The sequence below is a fragment of the Sminthopsis crassicaudata genome, chromosome 4, assembly GCF_048593235.1.
Source record: "Sminthopsis crassicaudata isolate SCR6 chromosome 4, ASM4859323v1, whole genome shotgun sequence".
Lineage (NCBI taxonomy): Eukaryota > Metazoa > Chordata > Mammalia > Dasyuromorphia > Dasyuridae > Sminthopsis > Sminthopsis crassicaudata.
In genome coordinates, this window is record NC_133620.1 from 453832885 (window position 1) to 453858630 (window position 25746).

Genomic DNA, 25746 nt, shown 5'->3' on the forward strand with positions numbered 1-25746 from the left:
GTCTGAGGCTGGATTTGAATTCGGGGACTTTAGAAGCCTCTCTCACTTGGCACATGAAGAAACTGGGCAGTTATTGGACGTACAATGTATCAGAAGTGGCGTTTTAATCCGCCTCCTTTGACTGCAGAGCCTTTGTGGTTGGCGACCACCCCAGTGCAGAACAGATCATACGTCCCAGGGCCCAGATTGGAAGCTGGTCCTCCTGCCCCCATATCCCGTGCTTGCTTTTCCCGGTACCACCCTGCCGTCTTCGGCAGAGCTGCCCCTGAGGTGAGCAGGTCCTCGGGCTGGTAAGACTGGCTCCCCAAGGCAGCACCGCTGGGTCACTTCAACCAGTCGGTCACGTGGTGGCTCTCCCAGGAGCAGCAGCGGTTGGCATCCATGATTCAGAGGCTGACTCAGTCCTCTGGCATTCTCTGTATGACAAAGTGGGTCAGTATTATAGATGCAAGTGTTTGCGTGGTAACCAAGTGGGGTTTGCTCTCCGTTTCTGCCTTCCTGCCTACAAGCAGACTTTCTAGCCCGGCTGCTGCCCACCTCTCTTTTCCCAGGCCTGCTGTCACCACTGCCGCATTAACCTATTTTTTTCCAGCACAGCAGTAGCAGCCTGGGCTGAGGGGTTAGCTCCTCCCTGGGGAGGGATTAAGCAGGAGCTTTATCTGGGGAGGTTGGTTGCCCAGTGGTTAACTCTTGACAGTTCCCAAAACTGGTCTTTTCACTAGGAAGATCCTTCACTTCATGATCTTTGCCCCAAGGATTCAGTAGCATCTGATTTGTCGGAAATACCCAGTTTCTTCCTATTCCTTTTTAAAGGCTTCAGGAAGCTGGGAATGAGTCATCATGAGCCCACTTGCTGAGGATAAGGTCTCAGTGTAGAGTGAAACATCACAATATTGAATCCAAATGTTTAAAGTAATCTGTGGTTAGCTGGAGAGCTCTGACCAGAGCTGAATTAAGGAATTTAGCTTCATCCCTTCAATGTCTCATGGGAAAGTGGTATAGCTCAGTGGAAAGAATTCTGGCTCTGAGGTCAGAGGCCCTGGATTCGAATTCTCCCTCTGCTGGGTATGATGTTGCACAAGTCCCTCCCTTCTCGAACCTCGGGGTTTGGGGGAGCTAGCTGGCCTCTGCAGTCCCTTCTAGCCTAGGTTTGTGATCCTCCGTTTTCCCTCCCCCAGATCCCCTGAGAGTCCAACACCAGGCTCCCACTACTCTCGGGAGATATGCACCAAGTGACCCAGGACCCAGCAGTAACCTTAGAGGCAGATTTTTTTCTCAGGCATATATCAGAAGAAACAGTACAGACAAGCATTTCACTCGACTTTTTAAAAATTTTTTCTATTTTCATTTCCTGTGTATATGTGTGTGTGTGTATGTGTTTTCTTTTTAATCTTTGAACTTGCTCATACATGATAATTTATCCCTGGCAGATAAATGAGAATAGACAAAAGACCATTCATTTCTACCCATGCCTGGGATCTTCCCCCTTCTCTCACTCCTCAGATAAATATAAGCTCCTTGAGGACAGGCAGGGATTCTTTTGGTATCTTCAGTGCCTTGGCCTGGGTAGCTGGTGGTGCAGTGGATATGGATAGAGACACTAATTAAATGATCCCAGATAAGTCTCCGAACTACTTTCTGCCTCAGTTTCCTCAGCTGTAAAATAGGTTTCATAACAGCACTTACCAAGAAGGGTTGTTATGAAAATCAAATGAGATATTTTTCAAAAGCACAACACAGCGTCTGGTGCGTGGTAGGTACCGGTAAATGCTTGTTGACATCCTCTCTGAAACGTGTTTTAGAGTAGAAATTCCTAGCATTGACTCTGCCCTAGACCCCTTTGGCAGTCTGGTGAAGCCCAGGATCACTTGTTTCTTAGAACAATGTTTTTAGAGGCACAAGATACCTAAGATTATAGAGGAAGCCAGTCATGCTGAAATAAAAATGTACTGTTTTCTCATCCAAGTTCATGGACACCCCGAAACCTACCCACAAGCTTCCTGAGGCTAACAGACTCCAGCTTTAGAGAAAAGGAGAACTGTAGCTTGTGTGTGAAAACCTTCCAGCTCTAGGTCACTGTCACAAAGCTACTGACTAGGATGCTTGCAATTCCAAGTTAGGCCGGGCTTGAGAGTTTCTGACCTCTGGCAGCAAATCAGGTTCTCTCCCAAAGCTGCCTTTTGGGTAGAATTAGCATAAAGTGGGGGAAGGAATGAGAGAAACAGAGACAGACACTCGGGTGGGAAGCAGCTTCCACTGAGGAGGCTGAGCCGGAGGTTGCTCATGATAGCCTCATCTCAGTAGACTGCCGGGTTTCCATAGGAGTGGGAATTCCCAGGAACCAGAAGGACTCATTCTCTTACCCTTAGGGCTTGGAGAAAGTGAGTAAATAAATGCCCTTCTCTGGGACTTCTCTGGCCTAGCAGAGTCAATGTGATGGGTCTTCCTGGAGAGGCAGATTGGGGGAACAGCTGTTGGTCTTCCTTGAGGGTGACTCACAGGAGTCACTAAGGAAACTCTGGAAGAGCCAGTAGCACCATTGAGCAGTTCTCATGTTACCATTAGCCCCTCCTGCTCTCTGATATTCTACTTGAAACCTCTTAGACTGAACAATCTACTGCCTTTCTTTGCAGGTGGGGGACTATGTAGTTGGAGATGTCAATGAGTTTTGCTAAATTTTGCTAAATTGCTTTTTTTCCACTCTCTTTTTCTTTGATAGAAGGCAAGGGGATTAAATAAACAAACAGATATAAATTATAGATGTGGAATTGAAAATGACATAAAAACAAAAGATGTCGAGCCCAAATCTATCTCAGGAAAAGAGCTATGTGGTACTTCTACTTGAAATCAGGACCTGAGTTCAAACCCCACCTCAGACACTTATACCTGGGTGATTCTTGAGTAAATCACTTAATCCCGATTGCCTCCCAAAAGAATATATCCCACACTGGATGGCATAATCTCTGCAGATTATGAGCCTGTGACCCCATAGATATTTGTCTTTGGCTTTCCTAGATATTTCATAATTTTGCTATGAATCTAAAGAAGATATTAATAGAATAATAAAATATTTAAAAGCTGGCATATATAAAAACAGATTAGCGTAACTAACATTCACATAGTGAATTATTACGTGCTGGGTACTAGGGATAAACACTTTACAATTATTATCTCATTTGATCTATTATGACAACCCTGGGAGGTAGATGCTATTATTTCTAATATTTTATTGAGGAGAAAATGAGGTAAACAGAAGTCAAGGGACTTCCTCAGGGTCACACAGCTAATAAAATGTCTGAGGTCAAGTTTGAACTCTACCCTACTCCAGGCCCAGGACTCTGTCCCTTGGGCCACCTAGGCACCCCTTATCTACTCAAACAACTCATTTACACTTTTAGATAGCTCTCATTATCAGAAGCATGCCAAAGTCTACATTATGTTTATTTTTTCACCCGCTGGCTCACTGGGCCAGCATATACCGTCCTTTTTCAGAATGGCAGATAAAATGATAGCATAACCCCTTGGTGCCCAAAGGCAGCTCTGAATTTTAAGTTGGCTGGGCAGGTCCTAAGTTGCATGGGTGGAGACAGTTTCCTCATCTGGGAGTTCTCCACACTGATGAAATCACAACTCTAATCTAGTGCTAAAAGAACTCTTTTGGATTCCACCTTTCTTGGATATGAGTTCTCCCTCAATTGGTATTGAGCTTACTGTAGCTCACGCTCTTCCTCCTGTTCAGTTCTGGATCTAGCTCCATAGCTCACACTCTTCCTCCTGTTCAGTTCTGGATCTAACTCCATAGCTCACACTCTTCAGTTCTGGATCTAGCTCCATAGCTCACACTCTTCAGTTCTGGATCTAGCTCCGTAGCTCACACTCTTCAGTTCTGGATCTAGCTCCGTAGCTCACACTCTTCAGTTCTGGATCTAGCTCCATAGCTCACACTCTTCCTCCTGTTCAGTTCTGGATCTAGCTCCATAGCTCACACTCTTCAGTTCTGGATCTAGCTCCGTAGCTCACACTCTTCCTCCTGTTCAGTTCTGGATCTAGCTCCATAGCTCACACTCTTCAGTTCTGGATCTAGCTCCATAGCTCACACTCTTCAGTTCTGGATCTAGCTCCATAGCTCACACTCTTCCTCCTGTTCAGTTCTGGATCTAGCTCCATAGCTCACACTCTTCCTCCTGTTCAGTTCTGGATCTAGCTCCATAGCTCACACTCTTCAGTTCTGGATCTAGCTCCATAGCTCACACTCTTCAGTTCTGGATCTAGCTCCATAGCTCACACTCTTCAGTTCTGGATCTAGCTCCATAGCTCACGCTCTTCCTCCTGTTCAGTCCTGGATCTAGCTCTTGTCCATATGACTGTGCTTGTCCCAGATACATACACAGCTACACTAACTTAATAATGGCCTCTATTTCCATAGAACTCCAAGGCTCACAAAGCACTTCCCGGCAGAAGCCCGATGGGGTGGGGAATTAGGGCGCCCCTTGTTTTTCCCTTTTTACAAACAAACAAATTCAACCATCATGGCTAATTAACTATTGCTACAGAAAGCGAAACTATTTAGGCTAATTAACTACTAATTGGCCGCTGTTGGCTAATCTCTGTGGATACAAGGTCATTGCTCTAACACTTATTCCCTGTAGAAGAAAAAGTCTATGTAGGGGATCATAGATTTAGACCTAGAAGGAAGCCATAGTGCTCATCTAGTCAGCTTCCTCCCTATATTTTATATCTAACATCATTAAAACCCAGAAAGGTTAAGTAGTTTCTGAGGTTATGCAGGGAATTAATGGCAGAGGTGGGATTCAGAACCATATATTTGGACACCATACCCAGCGTGTGTCTGCCTTATCAGTGTATTTCTACGGCCTCAAACATCCCCCCTTTTTTCTTTGTATGTAGCAATAGCTAATATTTAAATAGCCCCTACTATGTGCCTGGTACTGTGCTAAGCCCTTAACAATTATCATTTCATTTGATCTTCCCAATCACTCCGGAATGTAATAATGATCATAATCATAGCTAACACTTATATAGCACCTACTATGTCCCAGACACATGGCTAAGCTCTTTAAAATTCATTGGTTTCTCACAGCCGCCCTGGGAGACAGGTGTTCCATTTTACAGAGGGAAAAAATGAGGCTCTGAAAGATTGTGGCAGCTCTTTCCCACACCCAGCAGCAAGGATCAGATAAACCCTCGTAGTACTTAACCTGCCATATGAAAGAGGGATGGCAATAATTCTGCTTGGCTCCAGAGGCCCGATCTAGGACCAGTGGGTAAAAAATAGCACAAGGCAGATTTTGACTCAAAAGGAGGAAGACCTTTTGGATGATTGGAGGCGTCCAAAAGTAGAAATGTGCTGCCTCCGGAGATAACAGTTCCCTGTCCCTGGGAGCAGAGGCCCCGCCACCATTTGTCAGGGGTATTTCGAGACTATTCCTCATTCCCATGGGATGAGAGGCCTGATGATCTTGAAGGGCTCCCCCAGTTCTAAGCTGCTGTACCCATGGAAGGACTGAATGTGCAATCAAAGGTCTTATTGTGCTCAGATTTTTCATCCGGGAAATGGGCCGGGGGGGGGGGGAATCTCAGAGACCTCTCAGGTCCCTTTCAGCCCTAAATCTTCGATCCTTTAAGAATTCCCTCTGTTTGCCCTCAGTAGAAAGGCATGAAGTTGATATGGGAAGGGTCCCAGAGGCAGCCTACGTATCCCTCTTCTTTGGATAGTCCCACTCCTTCTCCATTACATAGAAGAAGAGATTTTTTTTTTCCTTTGAAATCTTCCAGAAAAGGAGGCTCTAAGTTTCCTTGGCCAACAATTCCTTTTCTTTCCGAAAGCTTTTCCTTAAGTCTTCGTGATGTTAAACAGAGATCCCCAGCTAGCTTGTTACTTCAGGACTTCGGAGTGGATCTCTGAATCAGAGCTGGAAGATAAACCTCTCATTTGGGGCATTGGCCCAGGACGCTCTCTGCCAAGGCACTTTTCCTTCCTTGTTTTTTCCAAAGGAGCCAAAAAAGTATGGCCAGCAATAGAAAGTTATTTGCTTTTCCTAATCAGGCACCTGAACGAGGTTCAACACATTTATTCATTTATATAAGCATCAGCTTATATAAGACACTGAAGTAGAATTCAGACGTGACCGATGACATAGTCCGTGCCCTTCCTCAAGGAATTTATAGTCCCTGCAAGAGAATTCTGATGTGGACCCATTAAAAAGTTATTGTTCCAGTCGTGTTCAGGCATGTCCAAATCTTGTGACCCACTTGGGGTTTCCTTGGCAAAGATCTTGGAGTGCTTTGCCATTTCGTTCTCCAGCTCATTTGACAGATGAGGAAACTGAGGCAAACAGGGTTCCCCTTTCCTGCAGCTTCGGAGTGAAGCAGGGATTCCAATAATGACCTTCACGTGTATTGAAGATCTGGCAAGCTGAATTTGCTGATTAAGGTGGAGGATAGGCTCTGGGGGAGGCAGCCAGACCCCAGAGCAGCAGAATTAGCTGAAGTGCTTGGGGAATAGATGATCCTACCTAGCAGGGAAGCTGCAGTGGGCAGGGCTATGGTCTAAGGTGGAGGTAAGGCCCTACAGTGTTGGTCAGAAAAAGGAAATGGCTTCTCTGGTTTGCACACAAAGCTATTCCCCTTCCTGACCAAATATCACAGAAGCCCTGGCTGTATCAGCTTTGCTGCTGAGCCCTGAGCTGTCCCCAAACAGATCTGGGGGAGCAGGGCTGTTCCATCTGCTCTGGGATGCCCCCATTCTCTTCCCTTCCCCCTTCTGCCAGTGTAGAATTCCTGTATCCATCTCTCCCAATGAGGTCACCCATCCCTGCGACTCGCACCTTCCCATCAGCACTTACCAGCCTCCCTCTGTGTTCCAGGCCCAGAGATGCCATGGTCTGAACCTCCCCTGTCCCCCACTTTCCCCCATACCCCAACTGCTAGTGCCTTGCTTTCTAAGGCTACTTTCTTTCTACTCTCTATGTACCCCACTTATTTGTCTGTGTTGTGTCTTCCCATTGGACCAGAAGCTCCCACAGGTTCAGTTATCCTCAGATCAGTCTCTGCATCTGACACCAGGCCTCTGGGACATCTCAGAATGAATGGCTTCAGGCATCTCGAACTCTGCACCCCAAACAGCATTCACTACACCCCCACTTCCCTGCTCCAATCCTGTATGGCCTCATCCTCTGGCCAGCCGGGCCTGCCACCTTCATTGTCCACTTGCATCCTTTCTATCTATTTCATCTGATTCTCCCTTTACAGCATCGCTTATAAAAGCCTTAACTCACGGTCTTTGCCCCAGTTCAGGCCCTTTCCCCCTCACACCTGGGCTGTTGTAGGGGCCTTTTGGGCAACATTCTTGCCTCTATCTATCCTCTACTCAAACTTCCGGTGGCTCCCTATTATCTGCAGGTTCAAATTTAAAATTCCCTTTCACAACCCGGCCCCTTCCCGCCTTCCTGGTCCCGCTCCTAGATGAGCAGCCCCTCAGACTGTGCACTTTCCATCATCCATGAACTGTTTCCCCAGCCAGATCATGAGACCAAAACTTCATCTCCCTGGGGCCAGCTTATGCTGCTTTACATGGAGAAAGAATATATTGATTTACCAACCTAGTAGAATGTGCACTCTCTGAGGGAGGGACTGCCTCGTTTTATTTTGCATTTATGTCCGTAGCACCTGGCAGAGAATGGGCATTAAATGACCAGCTGACTGTTGGATGATGCTGGTGGACGTGGGGTGGCTGATTCAGCAGCAGCAGGGACACTGAATGGCTTTTGAGGATGGCAGTGTCCGTGCATTGGGGTGCACTGGATCCAGGGAAGAACAGAGGGGCTGGCAGCTTCCAGAGAAGCGTTAACCAACATGGAAAGGCAGCTCCCCGGGCAGAGAGAGCTTTCAGCGGTAGGAGCCTGCGCTGGCTCTGGAAATACAGACTGCTGGACAGGGTGGAGCTAACTTTGGAAAGGGTTCGGTCCAAGTGCAAGGATGGAAAGGATCCCTGTACCCAGTGGGGCACCGGCCCCTTAATAGCTTTCCAAGGAATTTGGCCTTGTCGATAAACCTAACTTAAAGTTTCTGTCTTGGGACCCCAGCTGGCCCTTTCTCTTGTCTTTGACCTCAGTGCTGTCTTCCGACCTTCAGAAAACAGGCAGCTGAGCCAGGGAAAGTCAGGCCAGGCCGGCTCCCTGGGGATTTCCCTGGGGAAGGGTGCAGTCATGTGTGTGCTTCCTAGATACAGCGACTGCCTTACAGTTCTGCTCTGAAATCCCAATCAATTCCTCGTGCCCTTCAAGCCCTCTGACATAATTATAGGATCACAGATGTAGAGCTGGAAGAGACCCCAACCCCCTTACAGAGAAAGAAACTGAGGTAGGGAGGAACCAGTCCCTCACCCAGACTCACACAGCTGGCGTCTGAGGCTGAATCCAGCTCCAGCACTCTATTCTCTACCCCACACTCTCTCTTGGCATTGAATTTTGGTAGTTAGACTGGTTCCCAGGTAGTTGGCACGGGGCCTGGCTGTGGAGCAGAGCCTTAGAGTTGTTCGGAGGTGGAAAAGGTGACAGCTTGATAGCAGTCAGCAATGCCAACTTACCTAAAAGAAATAGGTTGAACACGCTAGGTTCGTCCTTTTTTCTCTTTTTTTTCTCCCATGATTTTTCCCTTTTGCTCTGATTTTTCTCTCTCAACATGATTCATAAAGCACTGTGTTAAAAATAAATTATAAAACAAAATGTAAATAAAGAAATCAAGACTGGGTCAGCCAGAATTTAAAAGAGAGAGGTTGAACATGCTATGTTCACTTCTTTTTTCTGTTTTTTTCCCTCTCTCTCCCATGGCTTTTCTCTTTTGCTCTGCTTTTTCTCTCCCAATATGATTCATAAAGCAATGTGTGTTAAAAATAAATTATAAACAAAATAAAAATAAAAAATAGATTGGGTCAGCGAGAATTAAAAAGAGAGAGAGAAGGGCAGTTAGCATAGTGGATAGAGTACCAGCCCTTAAGTGAAGGGGACATGAGTTCAAATGTGGCCTCAGATATTTAATACTTCATGGCTGTGTGACCCTGGGCAAGTCACTTAACCCTAGTTGCCTCAGCAAAAAAAAAAGAGAGAGAGAGAGAGAGCGAGAGCGCGCGCTGCTAGGTTGACTTAAGGGTCAGGCAGAAATTTGCAGATCTTTCCAAGACCCCCAAATGCAGGCCCAGACCCCTACTTCCTCCATCCCAGGAGCTCGGTAGCCTGAAACATTTGTCTCTCTCTCTCATTAGTTTATTGGGGCAGGGGGAGTGGGGAGGCTTGGAAAGTGGTGAGTTGTCACTGGGAAGCAGCGGGCTGCGTCCAAAGTGAACAGAAAGAAGGGTTAAAAAGCAGAAAGGGACAGGGCTTAGCTGGGGAATGCAGAGAGGGCTGTGGAGAGCAGGTAGGCGGTGCTGACGGGCTAACCTGGATTTAATAAAGGCTGCATTCAGAGCCCAGCTAAACCCCTTCCATATGTGGAACTCGGGGACTTCAAAGTTGTGTTTAGGTGGGAGGGAGGAGAAAAGCTAGGGGGAGGGGAAAGGCCCCAAGCCAGGGTTGTTTGGAATGGAGCTCCATGGGATCCAGCATTGGGTGTGCAGGGGGCAGTGTGTGTGGGGACACATATCTGTGTCTGGGGACATGATGGACACAAGGGGAAAAGCCCTCCTGAAACACTGGGTGCCGGCCAGGTGCAGGCCCAGGGCTGGGGCCCTCTGGGAGGCTGGTGGGGTGGCTCCCACCAGCATTCTCCCCCACCCCCAGCCAAGCTGGCGGCCACGTTGCTCGAGCGCTCTGGCACCTCTGCCCGAGGGAGGCGGCCGGCTCCTGATGCAGTCTCTCTCACCAGCCCTTTCGTGCTTCTCGCGCCTGTGGTCTCCCAATGACAGACTGGCCCTGGCTCAGCAGCTAGCATGACCTCAGCTGGGTCTGTGCGGGTCGGTGCTGCTCATTTATTTATCTTTTTGTGATGCTGGAGAGGGAGAGGAAGCCCAGGGAAAAGTTAACTGGTCCGCGAATCCTGTGGCCCTGAGGGGAACCCTGGGAACCTCCCGACACCAGCCTTCCAAACCAGTCGGAAGGTCCCCTGATCCCTGTGGGGCTGCAGGCCAGGAAGTACCATGGAACCACACAGCACAGTGTTGGCACATAATAGGTGCTTAATAAGTGTTTGTTGAACTTTATTAATGCCTTTTAAAAATACCATTGTCATTTCTCAACATTCCCCCATGCTCCCTGCCTTCTAGTAAGTTAATTAAAGAGGCTTGCCTGTGGTGGGTAGGGAGTGACAGAGCTGGGATTTGAATTCAGACCGTAAGGGGGTGGAAGGGACTTAAGCAGCACTGCTTAGCCTGCATGTTTGGGGAGGGGGTGTGAAGGCCCAGAGAGAGGTCATGACTTCCCAAGGTCATACAACTAGCCTCTCAAGGTCACTTTGTACACATAGTTAACACAGTAGTTGATCCATTCTTCCTGCCCCTACTCTACTGTCTTAGCTTTTCAAGTGTACGCTCCCTGAAGGCAGGCAGCAAACATTTATTTTTGTCTCTTTGTAAATGCTATTGATTGATCCCTTTTCTCCAAGGAGCCAGAACATTTTCTGGCTCTGGCTCAGGGTCACCCGTCGGCCTCTGGTCAGGGTCACTCCCTCCAAGTGGGCCCTGTTCCCAGGCTCCTGGAATGCAATTAAAAAAGCAGGTTATATGAGCAGTATCCACAATTGCACCAGTAATGGAAGTAAATCAGCACGGCTCAATGGGAAGAACGCTGACCTCAAGGCCCCAGCTGTCCCTTGTCACTTGTGTCCACTTCATTTCTCCAGCCCTCCTTTCCCCACCTGCAGGATGACAGAGAGTTGGACTGGGTGGCTAAGAAGGGCCCTTTCCTGCTCTGCACCAATGGTCCCATAAGCCCCTTCCTTCATGGCCCCCCAGAGACTGTCCAGGGGTCACCACAATAGATTGGCCTCCAAGAGAAGGTTTAGAGAAAGGCTGCGCAAAGTTGGACTTCAAGGGCTTTCTAGTCCAATCTCCTCATTGTGGAAACTGAGACCCAGGGCAGTGACCTCGGTCACCAGGTAGCAAGAGGTAATATCTGAAGCAGCCCAGAAACCACCCTGGATCCCCTGATCTTTCCAATAAATGAGCATTTATTAAATGCTTATTAAGCAATCTAAATTCATTTTGGGGCTGTAGCCTCGACTGGGGCCAGAAAGGATCTCTGAAGCCAGGTGAGGAAACTGAGGCCCAGAGAAACAAAATGATTTGCCCAGTTCCTCCTATCCACTTCCACTTTATTTCCTCAGGCCCCATGCGGGACTCGACACAGGTGACATCATTAGGGCGAGCATAGACGCTGGGTCGTGATGTTTGTTGGTGTGAAACCGCAGAGCTGAGATGTAGCAGGGATCTGTCCTGGATAGAGGCCGTCCAGGGGAGGGAGGAGGGAGAGAGGAAGGGGAGACGAGGGGAAAGTGGTGGCAGACGCTGGCTGCTTCCCACCCTGAGCTGACATGAAAAGGCTACAGCTTCCCAAACTTGCCGGGCAGGGGACAAGGGCCAGGCGGAGCTTCAGCTGGAGGGAGTGCTCCATTCGGGGAGAAGGGACATGGTCTCCCAGCCTTCATCTTCCCCTTTTCTCTGAACTCCTTCCCATTTTCTACACGAAACCAGAACACAAAAGGGTCTTTCAGCCCTTACTTTGACTTTAGTGTGCCAGGTTAGAGAGGAACAAACTCCACAGGGAGACCCGAGACTGGCCCCTCAGCCTTCCTGGAAGTCGCTTTGGACAATTTTTGTTCGTCTTATTCTAACTTTATTAATGCCTATTTAAAATACCATTGTCATTTCTCAACATTCCCCTGTGCTCCTGCCTTCTAGTAAATTAATTAAAGAGTGTCGCCGGTGGTGGGTAGGGAGTGACAGAGCTGGGATTTGAATTCAGGGCTCCCAACTCTCAGCCTGCGCTTTCCCCAGGAGGAAAAAATTTCCAGAAGGAATGTCAATCCGTTCCCTGTGGAGCTTTTTAACCAAGCTGGCCTAAAAGGGAGAGGAAATTTACAGGGAACAGAAGTTCACGCTTTTCTATATAGAGAAAGTGTCCCAAAGAGTTCTTTGGAACATCCTTTGTATATGGAAACAGCGTGGACTAATGTATAGAGGGCAAGGCTGGCCTGGAATCCAGAGAGAGAAAAAGAAAGAAAAGTAAGGAAGGAAGAAAAAGGAAAGGAGAGAAGAAAGAAGGAAGGAAGGGAGAGAAGAAAGAAAAAAGAAGGAAGAAAGGAAAGAAGGAACAAACAAACAAAATTGGCTGGAAGGCTTTTGTGAAGTTCATTCTTTTCCCTTGGATTGAGGAAGTCACTTTATGCTTCCTAGAGCTGTTTCTTCCTTTGAGAAAGGAGAAAATTGGACTAAATTTCCCTTTCAGGCCTAACATTATAAATACTGTGACCCTCCTGAAGGTTTGTCCCACCCTGCTATCCTGTTTATGAATCTATGACAGTGAAGAAAATAGGGAGGGAGGTGGGGGGGTGTCCGTGTCGCAGAGGAAGGGAGGGCCCCTGCTGGGGGTCATTATTCCCAGGGATTTCTCACCCTGGTCAGCCACAGGATGGCCTCCATCTCCAGGGGAGCTACCCCCGGCTCCAGCCTCTGCTCTGTCCTTCATCTCGCCATCTCCTCCAGCTTACCATGTTCCCACGTCTGGAGCCCTAACTTCTCCCTGCCATTGCAGCCCCTCCAGCTGCTCCTAACCTCTGTTTCTTCTTCCCTTCACATGGGACAGGCTGGTTTTGTTTCTTTGTCATTGGTTGGATGGAAAGTCATCCTAAGGCTTATAGATTTAGACTTCTCAAAGCTCTTTGGGGCCATCAGAGGTAAACCGAGGCCGAGAGTGGCAGAGTGACGGGCCTGTGGTCACCCAGGGAATAAGTGGCTGAGGTGGGATTAGAATCTTGATCTTCCAACTGTAAATGTAGCCTGCTTTCCATTGTGCTCAATCTCTTTATTCCCCCATTAATCAACTTCTTTTTTCAATTAAAAGTTAGTTTTCTCTCCTTCCCTCCCCTTCATTAAAAACAGAAAACCAAACCCTCCTAACGTATGTACCTGAGCTAAACCACTTCCCCCATTGACTGTGTCCCCCCAAATGTCCCAGTCTGCCCACGGACCGTGCGTCTTCCCCTCGTCACCTCCCTCTACCACGTTGTGGGGTCCGTGCCGCGGCAGCCGGCTACCACAGTGGTCAGCTCGTAAGCCTTCCAGAATCAGAGCTCTGAGGGTCGGTCAGAGGATGGGGGCCAGGGGCTGGGTGAAGTGGGCTGGCCATCTCCAGGTATTTGCAGGGCTCTTCTGGGGAGGGGGGTTCGGCTCAGAGGGCAGAGGCAGAAGCAGAAGCATATTCGCTCAGGAGCTCCTCATGGGAGTCTAGAATACAGAGCCTCGCTTTGTCTTTGTAACCCCAGCACTGGCACTGGGGCAGGTGCCAGGAAACCTTTCTGGACATCAGGAAAGATGCCCAAAGAGAATCCCCTACGAGCCAGTGGGCTGCTCTGGCAGGGAGTGGAGGGGGCTGGCTCCATATTTGTCCTGTGGTCTTGCTTTTCTTGGGCAGGCTCTGTGATGCAAGACGCCGAGCTGGGTCCTCAGGTGCTCCCCTTCAGGTACCAAGCTATCCAAGGCTAAGGAAGGTGCCACAGGAGGGAGGGCCTCTGCTGGGCTCTCGGCCCCCTCCTGACATCCCAGCCCCTTCCACTCCTGCCCCACTCCTAGACCACTAATCTAATCAGGAAATAGCAGAGTGCACATTTCCCAGGGGTTATAAATAGCCACAGCAATTGGAGAGGCATAATTTCACTGGAAAATGTGCCCCTGTCCCTCTCCGAGGCTGGCCCTCCGCCCTTCTCTGTATTAAAATGACATCCTGAAATAGCCTTGATTGATGGTGATTCCTCTGCTCCCCAGGGACAGAGCTGGCATTGTAGGGGGCAGAGGGAAGCCTGGTACCCCTTTGCAGGGAAGGGGCACTGCTGCCATGAGAGCGTGGGGATTCATGACTTGTGTCAGACAGACACTGTTCTAGGCCCTGGGGGGGACAGAGCCAGAATACCCTGCCTGCCCAAGGCAGGACGTAACTGAGGGCTGGCTGATGTCCAGTCTGCAGTAGGAGTGGGTGGCCGATGGAGAGAACTCCATCCAAGCTGGAACAGTCGTTGGGGGGGGGTCACTGATGGGTAAGATTAAGGGGTAGAGACCGAGCCTGAAAGGCCAGAAATCACTTGTCCCCAAAGGTGCAGCCTGGCCCTTCACAGTCAACTTCTGGCCCTAAGGAGCTGCCCACAGCCCTGGGCCATGACTTGTTGGAAGGGGAGACTCAAACTTGGGCCCTTTGGACGTTGAGGTCAGCTCGTTGTCCCCCAGAGCGCCCTGCTTCTCACAAGAGCCAGAAGCGTGCTGACTTTGGAGTAAGGAGCACTCTGGGTGATCCTGGGGGCAGCTTTCCTACCATCCAAGGACCTCCTCCCTCCTCCCCACAACACTCTTTTCGGCTCCAGGATTGGTATTCTGCTCTGTCAGGCTTTTCTGGAGGTGACTTCCTCCCAGTGCCCTGCAGGGTCCCCTCCTATTACCTCACTTGCTGGGGGGACTCATGTTACTTAACTTTGGACTGTCCCCTTTACCTCTGACCCTTAGTTTCTTCAGCTATAAAACAGGGTTGGTATTCCTTATATTTATTGGGAAAGCTTCTTGCATTTTTCCATTATATATAATAATTGCTTTTGGTTTTTAAATAGTTTTTTTTCACGATGTTCAAAAAGATTCCTTTTATGACTTGTCTGCAGGATTTTTTTTATAGCATAAATGAGTTCTGTCTTTCGTCCAAGGCATTTTCTTTGTTGCCGCGATGATTGTATAGTTTTGGATGTTTGTTTTTTTAAAATATGATGTTCATTGTTTTCCTATTTTCGAAGCAACCTTGCCTCCCGGGTCAGAATGAATCATTTCTTGGACGGTCCATTTGAAGGAACTCATAGTAAGGGCTTAGTTTATGCTTATGTATGGCTGTGCCATATGTAACCTTCCCCTCTTCCTCTGTTTTTGCAGCTGGACCCACAGACTGTGCAGACGAAGAACTGGCACATGGACGTGATCGAGATGAATGGGGTAAAGCCATTGGAGACAGAGGGCACCCAGCCTGGCATGGGTGGGGGCCTCTCAGTTTTTGGGTTTATTCTTCCCTGCCCCAGGGGCATCTCAAGGTGGCCTTGGGCTAGCCCGGCCTGCGATGGAGGGTGGGGGCGGCCCCCTCAGCTGCTTGGCCTTCCCACATCTGGGCTCCCTTTGTGCCCCTTTGTCCCGGAGGTGTTTCCAGGGCATCAACCACCCTTTATTCCAACCCTGCCCACCCCAACCTGGCCTTTTCCTTGATGCAGATCAAGGTGGAGTTCTCCATGAAATTCACCAGCCGGGACATGAGCCTGAAGAGGACCCCATCCAAAAAGCAGACGGGCGTATTTGGGGTGAAGATCAGTGTCGTGACAAAGTATGTGCCAATCCTGGAACCTTTACCCCTGGCTGTCAGTCCGGGCCCCTCCACTCCCTGTCAGACCCGTCCTCCCCAAGAGATGAATGAGAAAAGTCCTGAGCTGGAAGCCAAAGTCCCCACTCAAACCCCATTTGGGGTTTTCTTGGCATTTCCTTCTCCCGTTCATTTGACAGATGGGGAAACTGAGGCAAAGACTTGTCTGTAAGTGTCTGAGGCCAGATTTGAACTTGGTAACACAGATTTTCCTGACGCTGGATCCAGCTCTCTCTCCACTAGGGAGTTTCTGGTCTCAGTTTCTTCCTCTGTGAAGTGAAGGCGTGGGAGGGTGGGACTGAGCAGTTCCTGTGTTCCCTGGCAGTTCTGAGATGCTTAGCACAGCTCCTGGCAGGTAGCAGGCACTTAACAAGTGATGCTTAATTGGCACCAAAGTCACCTTCCCCATCCTCCCAGGGGCAGATGAGATTCCCCCACCCTAAGTAAGTGGGAGAGGCGGCAACTTCCAGGAAAAGGCAACGTAGGACAGGGAAGGAGATCCGGGGTTCAGATCCTGCCTTCCTCATGCCCTCCCTGTGTGACTTACTTGGACGGATCCCTGCCTCTGTGGACATCAGTCACCTCATTTGGACCAAGTGGAGGACCCCAGCCTCTGGGGTCTCCTTGAGCCAAATCTGGGGTCCCATGATCCTGATTTGTTGGGCAAAGGCCGGGACGCATTCAGCCCCGCTTGTGTCTTATCTCAGAAATGCACGTCTTTGCCATGGATCTGTGTTTCTTCCTAGAAAAGCTTCCTCATCCTCCTGTAGGAGGAGAGTCTCATCCTCAGTAGGGTTTTCCCAAAGGAAAATCCTCTGTCCTCTTCCATCCCTCTGGGTTTCTGTTTAATCTGCCTGCCTCCCCAGACAGTTTGTGTCCTTGCTTGGGATCCTGTGAAAGGAGAGCAGAGAGCCTGTGTCCCTCCCTCTGCCACTCCCACCTCTGCCCTCCATACCCACGGCCAGCCCTGCAGATCTCCTCCCGTTCTCCTCTTCCCCATCCCGGCTACCCAAGGTCGGGGGGGGGTGGGGGGCGAAGCTGTGACGGGGAGATGGGGAGGGGACCGCTGTTATGGCGAGTCAGTGCCGCCCACTCCCTGCCTCCACAGGCGAGAGCGCTCCAAGGTGCCCTACATCGTCCGGCAGTGTGTGGAGGAGGTGGAGAAAAGAGGCATTGAGGAGATCGGGATCTACCGGATTTCGGGGGTGGCCACTGACATCCAGGCGCTGAAGGCCGTCTTTGACGCCAGTGAGTCCCAGGGCAGCACCGGGGCCTGGGGGAGGGGCTGAGGGGTGCGTGGGGGGGCTTCCCGTCCAGATCTCCCGCTTGCACAGACTTGCAGGTACAAGGGCAGCCTTGGATCTGACCAAGCTTATGTCTTGGAAACAACTACCAGGGGGTCAGATCCAGAAGCCCTGAGCTCGTCCCCTAGTCTCTGGCTGCTGGGCTCCTGGGGGCCTCCTCAGGAGAGCGTGAGAAGCGTCAGGGGCCTGCATTCTGGGTCTCCTTCCAAAACAGGGCTTCTTTACCTTCTCATCTTACGATTCCCTTGGATCTCGGGCTCCCAGAAAAATGTTTTTAAAAGCACAAGACGCATAGAATCACAAAGGAAACCAATCGCATTGAAGCAAATTATCAAAAATATGTTTTAGCAGGTTGAGTCCCTAAAACCGTTAGTTGTACGGGAGGGCCCAGCTTGTTTTGGAAATCTCTGGTCCACTAAAGTCAGTCGCTAGCCTGTGTATCCGTAAGGCTCTCAAAGACTGGGCCAGGCCTCCAGTGTCATTCATGTGATTCTGCAGAGGTGGGGGTAGGCCCGGGTCTTGTTGTTGGTGCTTGGCCCAGGGTATGGCTTGCCTGCTGGGAAAGCCCGGCTGGTCTGGGCTGACCAGGGAGTCCCTGAGAGCTGGACAGCTCCTGAAGAACCAGTCTGCCCTTCCCTCCATGCTACCCCCAGCCCGGGAGGAGTACTTGGGGGGGGGGCAGGGGAGGGCAGGGAGGAAGGTTGGGAGCTTGGAGGGGCCAGGAGGCTGAGGCAGATACTGGCATGAAGCCGCTTGTTCCTGGCTCAGATTTCTCTTCGTGGCCTGGAAACCAAGGCTTGGTGGAACATGATTTTAGGTGCAAAAAATGTGCCGAGCTTTCCAGAGAGCTTAGCTGGGACTGTGAGCAAGGACAGAACCTTCTGTATATATCGGTGTGGCCCCAGAGGTCTGGCTCTCAGAGCCGACTTTTCTCCCTCCCCCATCCTTTCTCACGGGCCCCGGGACACGGCATCCCCTACCCAGTCCCAGCCTCTCCTGCCAGGGCCGAACCACAACTACTTCCGGGGACTTGTCTCGGCCCTGCCCTGTGCTTAACAGGGACGTTAGAGAGGCAGCCCACACAGGAAACAGCAGGAATGATAAAAAGAAAAATAATAACAGCTGACGTTTATATAGGACTTTAAGGTTTGCTGTCTGCTATGATCTCATTTGATCTTCTCAGTAATCCTGGGAAGTCAGTGCTATTATTATCTCACGTATGCGTGTGGAAACAGAGCCTGTGAAAGACTGTGACTGACCCAGAATCTAGCAGTAAAGTGTCGGAGGCAGGATTTTAACTCAGGTCTTTGCCAAGTCTATCTCTTGTCCTCCCAGCTGCCCAGAGGGCTGGGTTTGCAGTCGGCAGAGCTGCTTTTGAGCTTGGTCTTGGAGTTGCCCAAAGTCTCACGGCCTCGGTTTCCTCATCTGTAAAGTGACAGGCTTGACCAGTGGCTGCTAGGGGCTCCCCCAGCTCTCTGTCTGCACCCCTTTGTAAGGAATCCTGTCTGAGGGAAGCCCTTTGGGCCAGCTTGTCGCCAAGCTCCCGCGGCTAAGGCCCCTGGCCAGGCAGGCCCACATGGACAGAATGAGGAAGTACGGTGGCTGTGCTGAGGGAAGAGAACTGCCCTGAAATCCCTGCGCCTCAAGGCAAGTGGGAGGGAATCTGAAGAGCTGCCAGGACTTATTAATAGGTGGGGTGCTCTTTGGGGGACAGGACTAGACGTATTCTTCCTGGTCCCAGAGACGAGCATTTGACAAATGGGTAGAAACTGCCACAAAACAGATTTTGGCTTTTAAAAAATTGGTTTAAAAAAAAAAATTAACTATGGGGGAAGAAGGTAGAAGGATTCTGCTGGCTCTGCCAAGGTGTATTTTGGGCAGGATTAGCGAAAACTTTCTAGCAATTACCGTTCTCTAAAACTGGGGTGAGCAGCCTTGGTCCCGTCATTCCTGGGAGTCTTGAAATAGAGGCCAGAGGGGCCCTTCTCAGAGAGGGCTTCGGGGCATTCCCTTGAGTTTCTGTGTCTGTGGAGGTGACTGTTCCCCTCCTCTCCTCTCCTCTGCAGACAATAAGGATGTGCTGGTGATGTTGAGTGACATGGACATCAATGCCATTGCGGGGACCTTGAAGCTCTACTTCCGGGAGCTCCCCGAGCCCCTCCTCACAGACAGACTCTACCCAGCCTTCATGGAGGGCATTGGTGAGATTTGACCCAGGTTCCTGGGGCTCTGATGGGGCACTCGGGCTAAAAGCTGGCAGCTAGGACTCCTACCCAGGTGATCCCTGGAATTGGGGGACACTTAGGAAGGGACGACAATATCCCCTGGTTGGTTATTAGGCTGCCCCTTCCTTATATTTAGGTTGAAAGAGGAAAATTTCTCAAATTTCCAGGTCTATTAGAAACCTACAAACGATAATACAGGCCGTTTGCTCTGTGGTGCTCTGCATCGGAACAGGGCTGGCCTTGGACAGAACCAACTCTCACAGAATGGCTTTGACTTGGTTTTGGGGTTTTTTCTCAGTAGTTTTTCTGATTATATGTGAATATAGTTTTCTATGTTATTTTTGTAAGATTTTACTCCAGTTGGAGTAAAGCGGCCCATGGCACAGAAAGCTCCTGGGTCTGGCTCAGCTGCCCTGCCCTCCTTAGGACTTGGTTCCCTTACTCCTAACCGCCTTCCTCCAAGAGACAAGGAGATGGGAGATTGTCTCATTTTAGAGCAAGCTCTGTGAGGCAGTCTGCCCTTCCTCCAGCCTCCTAGCTCAGCTTTATTAAAAATGGCAGCAGGAAACAAAGCAGCTTTTGCCTCTTTGGCTGACTGCAAAGAAAGGGGGAGATGTCAGGGTGAGATAAGTGGAGGAGAAAGCATTTCTGGAGGACTCACCAGTCCCAAGTCGAACCTTCCTCTCTGGGAGGAGGTAGTCTGATTTGAGAGTACAGCACATGAAAGACCCGGACCAGCGCGCTGCAGGCTGGCTACCGGGCCGAGAATTCTATTTCTGCGCTCCCAGAGACAGGAGGCCCGTTTGTCCTGACCCTGTTAATCTGCCTTCTGGGTCCCAGTTCCCTTCTTGGTAAAATGGGGGTCTGGTTAGGTCCAACTCCAGACTCCTGGCCCGGCCTAATGGGCAGAGTTGCCGAGCCATAGACACAAGGTCCAGCTTGAGGGATGTAGAGAGAGTTGCCACCCCCCCCTCCTGTGGAAACAGGATGATCACATTAGTCCTGGACATTGCAGCGGGTGCCCACCCTGCCCATCCTCTGAGTTGCTCACTGGGGCTGAGCACAGGGTTCTATGGGAGAGACCTGAGCCCCTAGCTTGTCTGGAGGAGCTGACCCCTTTTCTCATATTGCCAGCCCTCTCCGATCCTGCCGCCAAGGAAAACTGTATGATGCACCTTCTCCGAACACTTCCCGACCCCAACCTCATCACTTTCCTCTTCTTGCTAGAACACTTGAAAAGGTGAGTGGTGTTGGGGGGCTTGCCCACAGGGCTCCTGGACTGCCCAAAGGCCAGCCTAAGGGGGCTCCCACGGCAGTGTGCTTTTAGTAACCCTGGGGAAGGCTCGGTGGGAGGACCCCCTTCCGGAAAGAACAGGCTGACTCTAGAATCAAGATCTGCTTTGTGTGAGCCTGGCTTTATCACTTCCCCTCCCTGGTCCTCAGTTTCCTCCTCTGTAAACTGGGGTCAGGAGACTGGACTAAATGGTCTGTGAGTTAAGATTCTTGGCCTTTCAGCTGATCCTGGCAAGCTTAGCTGGCAGCCCTGGGGTCAGGGCTGGAGAGGGGGGTTGCATTTCCCAGAGATTGTGGCATGGGCCCTCCCATCCCCCTTCCATCTGTCCCCCTCGGGATCTGGGGTTTCTGGTTTCCCGGAATCTGCCTTGTGAAGGCTGGTGGAGGCTGAGCAGAAGCCGGCTGCTCCGAAGGCCGAGTCTTTCCCACCCTCCGCAGGGGCCGGTTCAGGTTTCGTGTTCCTCCCGTCCCGGGCACCTTCCCCTTTGGTTTGGCCAGGGCCGGAGTCCCACCCCACTCCCCAATGCTTTGGAGAGTGAGTGGGAACATCCAGGAGAAGGGTGAAAGGAAAATCCATTAGGTTTTCCACCCTGAGAACCGGGCACAGCCTGTTCCCACATCTGGTCCCCTGGACCAGGCTCAACTTCTGTGGGGTTGGGGGTGGAGAAGACCGTGCAGCTGCCTCCCAACACGGTTCTGTTTTCCTGCCTGTTTCCAAGGCAATGGGCTGCTCCACTTGGGCAGGGCCCGTGGGGCCCCCAAGGACGCTGGCAGCCCCCCATGAGGGTCTTTGTGTGGCTCCTGAGGGATTGGGGGGCAGCTAGAGGTACAGGAATAGTCCAAGGCATCGCTTCTTAGGTGACATTGGGGTGCTGGTGCTGGTGCTGGGGGCAGGCCAGGGACGGGTTTCTTTGTTAGATAACTGGGTGGAGATGGGGGGGGCAAGGGTTGCCTGGGCACTGGCTACAGGCGGCAGCTAATACCCGCTGCTTAGAGAGAGAAACCAGCAGGGGCAGCTGGCCGGTTATGCAAGAGCAAGGGGGGCCATCTCCGCACCCCAGCTTTGGAGAGGCTGCCTTGGCCCCAGGCCAGGTCCAACTCAAAGCCATCCCAGCCTCTGGCCCAGCAGCCCGACCAGCCAAGCCTCTGTTTGACCTCTCCTGGCCTCTGCTCTCTCATCCCAGAAGTCAGGGCTCAGACAGATGACCCTGAAGACACCTTTGAGGTCCGAAGCTGTAATCCATAAATCGGACGCCCTTTGGGGAGCATCCTAAAAGGATTTGAGCTCTTGGCTGCACTCGGTCTCCTAGGGAGGCTCTGGAAAACGGCGAAGCCTTAGCCCCCATCCTCTAGGGGCCTCCTTCCCAGCCTCCCATGAAGCGGCTGCCGGGAGTCCTGGGGTAGAAATAACCTCTCTCCATCCCTTCCCTCCTCTCCCCCAGGGTTGCCGAAAAGGAGCCCATCAACAAGATGTCCCTTCACAACCTGGCCACTGTGTTTGGCCCAACATTACTGAGACCGTCCGAAGTAGAGAGCAAAGGACACCTGACCTCGGCCTCGGACATCTGGTCTCATGACGTCATGGCACAGGTAATTCTGGGAGGGGTCCTTCTCTCTCCCACTGGCCTGGGGGGCAGGAACTTTGAGTGCCTGCTACTCTCGGCACCCAGGAAAAGGAATGAGGGACAATAAGGCTGGCACAGGGGGGCACCCAGGAAAAGGAATGAGGGACAATAAGGCTGGCACAGGGGGGCACACAGGAAAAGGAAGAGGGAGGGTAAAGGGTCCAACTTGGAGCTGGGAGACTATCCCTGACACCCTCTGCACTTTCTCCCCATGTAATAAGAAGCTTCCCCCCATCCCTCATAGAGGGCATGCCTCCCCGAGTGTCCCCAGTGGGAGCTTATCTGTAAAATGGGGATGAGAACAGACACCTCTAAGGTGAAGAGCTCTGCTCACCTCCAGGCTGCGGACAAAAGCCAGCACTTCCTGTCAGACCAGTGAAATGGCAGCCAGTTCAGAGCCGAGGTTGGCCGAGAGACTCCTGGCTCCCTGCAGCTGGGGCTCAGCCCTCTCCCCCCAGTCGGCCCCCACTCCCATTTGGGCAGACCAGTGCTCTGAAGGAAGGAGTCCCTGCCACTTTCCCAGGAACCCCAACGCTCTGGAGGGGCCCTGGCCTTGGAGTTCAAACCCAGGAGAAGCCCCTGAGTCCCTCTGCCTCCGCTCCCTCACCTGCAGGAGGGAGTTGGATGCAGTGGCCTCTGCAAGCTCTCCTCCCACTCCTGTGATTCTGTGGGGTCCTTCATCCCCAAGCCTCCCTAATGCCCGATGGCAGGGAACTTTGTGGGCACAAATCCTGTCACAGAGGATAGGATTTCTTTCTTTTTTTAAATACATTTTATTTTGTTAAATTTTTGCCATTATTTCCCAATTATTTTTTTAACATTTAAAATATTTTTGAACCCCCAATTCTTCCCCTCCCTCCTGCCTGTCCCCACCCCTGAGAATGCAAGCTTTGGGAAATTCTCCTTAAGCTGAGGTCTGTGCATTTGCTTGGGGGGTGGAGAGTGCGATCCTTTGTGTTTTATTAAATGTAACTACAAACACTTGTGGGGGGCCGCCATGGGCAGACTGTGGGGGTCCAGGACACAAACAGGCGCAGTCCTGAAGCCCCTCATGGCTGAGACTAAGCAGGCAGCAGGGACTGCTGGGCCTGGCCTAGGGCTGCCCTCATCGCCACTTCCCCGTCTTCCCCCAGGTCCAGGTCCTCCTCTATTACCTGCAGCACCCCCCCATCTCCTTTGCGGAGCTGAAACGGAACACACTGTACTTCTCCACGGACGTTTAGCACAGGCCTGGGCGGCTCAGGCCCACCGCAAGCTCTGGGGCTCAGCACAGACTTGACAAAACAATCGACCAACCCCCGACAGACCAGATGGAGCAACCAGCCCAGGGAAGCGGAGAACCGGAGCGCACGCCTCCTGTGCGGCCTTGTACAAAGCCGGCCTCGCCCTGCCCCTACCCCGTCGCCCGCTATGTCCACGCTTGTGCCCAATGCCCCGCAGTCCGCGGGAACTGTCCCTCATAGATTCGTCATGGAGGCTGCGGGCCGGGCCCCTGGATGCCCACTCCCCGGCTTTCTGCCCTCCGGCATCTTCGTTGCTTCTGAGTCTAAAGCAAAGGTTTTTTGTTTGCTCTGTGACTTCTGCCAAGCCGCCCTGCCCGGCTCCAGGAGCTCCCGCTTTGCTCCCGCCCCATTCCCTGCATGCAAAGCCTGGGCTGGGTCCCCTGGTGGGGCAGAGCCCTCTGAGGTGCTGGATCCAGCCTCACCTCACCGCCTGAGGGCACCGGACTGCGCCACCCCCTGGCTCTGAGTAGCGGCCCGGAGACCCTGTGGGGAGCTGCTGCCCGAGCCCATTGCTGGGAGGCTGTATCCCCCATTTTCTCCGTCTTTCAGTTCCCTCCTCCCTAGTATTCCACCCTCTGTGTTAGACTCATAGCGGGTGACCTACTGTTCAGCCGGGGGTTTGGGTGTGTGTTCTCCCTGATCCCCATCTGCCAAAGGTCTTGGAGAAGAACCGTTCCACTGACCCCGATCCGGGGGATGCAGGAGTTTGGGCCCCTTCCCCCTATTTTGTGTTCACAAGTTGAAAAGTGAGAGGTACTGAGCATGGCCCTTAGTAAGGAGAGGGATGGAGAGGGACGATGGGGCTACAAGGGAGACCTGTCCTAGGGGGCCGTCTGCCCTAGGGCCACAAATAAGACCCTCTGGAACCTCCCTCCCACCTCCTCAGTCTCTCCGCCTTAGACCCTACTCTCTGCAGCCAGGCCCTGCAGCCCCTGTGCCCACTGAGCCTTACCAGGAGGGGTGGGTCAGCTACAGTAGGGACCCCCCCAGGATGGGAGCAGCTCAAGGCCTGGGCCTCCATGGTGCTGCCCATTCAGATGCCCCTTCTCCACCAGCCTAGCTTCTCAGTGACCTTCCTGTCCAGCTACAGAAAGGGGGGCTGGGGAGCCATTCAGCCTGGCCTTGAGAGGGGCACCGACTTGCCCTCCTCAGCCTGGAAACTCCATGGTGAGACGGGAGAGCAAGAACAGGGGAGCTCCCAGGTCTGTACCCAGGCCCGGGCTTGGCAGGCGCATGGAGTTCTCTAGACAGTGACATGAGCCGGCTCTCTGGCTGAGTGCTTTGGAAGAGGAGATCCTCTCCGAATCGGAGACCCACTTGCACGGCTGTTACTGGGGGCCAGACCTTCATCAAGGGCGCCTCAAAGATGTCTCCCCTCCCTCTCTGCCCCCTTTTTCCCCCTTGCCCGAGCTGGAGGTGGCCGTGCTCCGGCAGTGTTGGAGGAAGCTCGCTGGCAGGACACAGGGAAGAGCAAAGCCCCCCCAATCCAGAGGGCCCAGTAGCCTGCCTGGCGCACCCAAGTCGGTCTTGCTGTGGCTCCAGGTGGAGAGCTCATTTGGGGGGCCTCTCACCCCAGCCCCCACCAGAAGAGAGGAAGGGGCTGCTGCCACCTGGAGACTGGCATAGGAGAGGAGGGCATGGTGGTGACAGGAGGGAAATACTTATCAAAAAATCCACATGGTTAGAAGGGATAGGTACTAGGGCAGGACAAGCCCTGCAAGCAAGGGACTGCACTGCCCAGGCCCCCACCGAGGTGGCCCAGGTGCCCAGAACAGGCTGCAACTGTCCTCCCCCACTCCATGTCACCTTGTCCTCTTCCACACAGGGGCCCAGGAGATCTGGAGAGGTTTGCAGATACAGGTAGGATAGGACTGTTCATTAAGGATATATTTTTTTGTCTGTGTTGTTTCAATTATGTAGATTATTATAAATGGATGTAAACCACGTGAGAGGAAAAATGTTAATAAAAATGCAAAGCTCCAACATTTGCACAAAACAGCCCCGGGTGTGGATGTTTGCATTCTCAGTGCTCCGGGGAAGACCTGGGATCCAGATGTGTCAGCAGCGTCCAGATGTGAGCTTCCTGAACGCCGGTTTCTCGGCTCTACCACTCCTTCATGTCAAATACGCAGTCAGGCTTAGAGACGGCTTCCAGCCCTTTTCCGGATCATGGTAGAGCAAGCTCCTTGGCGCTTAGCCACTGGCCACGGCTAGGAAGGTGGTGACTTCTCACTTCTACCGGCAGGAGGCCAGTCCCCCCAAAGTTCAGAGGTGGTAGGATTGGGGGGGAGGAAGGGAGAAGGCAGGTGATCCTGTTTTCAATTTTCCCAAATTTTCTTTTGGAGGACAGAGGCTGTTGGTGGTTGTCCATAGAGGGGCTGAAATAGAGTGAAGCCCTCAGGCCCTCC

At 51.7% G+C, this 25746-nt stretch overlaps 1 protein-coding gene across 2 annotated transcripts in view; it reads left to right on the forward strand.

The window, feature by feature from the left end:
- ABR (ABR activator of RhoGEF and GTPase) overlaps positions 1-25334 on the forward strand; it is a gene marked incomplete in the record, with an annotated part of 275581 nt that extends 250247 nt beyond the window's left edge. For both annotated transcript variants that reach the window (XM_074263806.1, XM_074263807.1), the window contains 7 exon segments: positions 15134-15193; positions 15463-15572; positions 16717-16856; positions 18979-19113; positions 20272-20377; positions 21873-22020; positions 23189-25334. In XM_074263806.1, coding sequence (XP_074119907.1) covers positions 15134-15193; positions 15463-15572; positions 16717-16856; positions 18979-19113; positions 20272-20377; positions 21873-22020; positions 23189-23278 — 789 coding nt within the window.
- Positions 25335-25746: the final 412 nt, after the last annotated feature.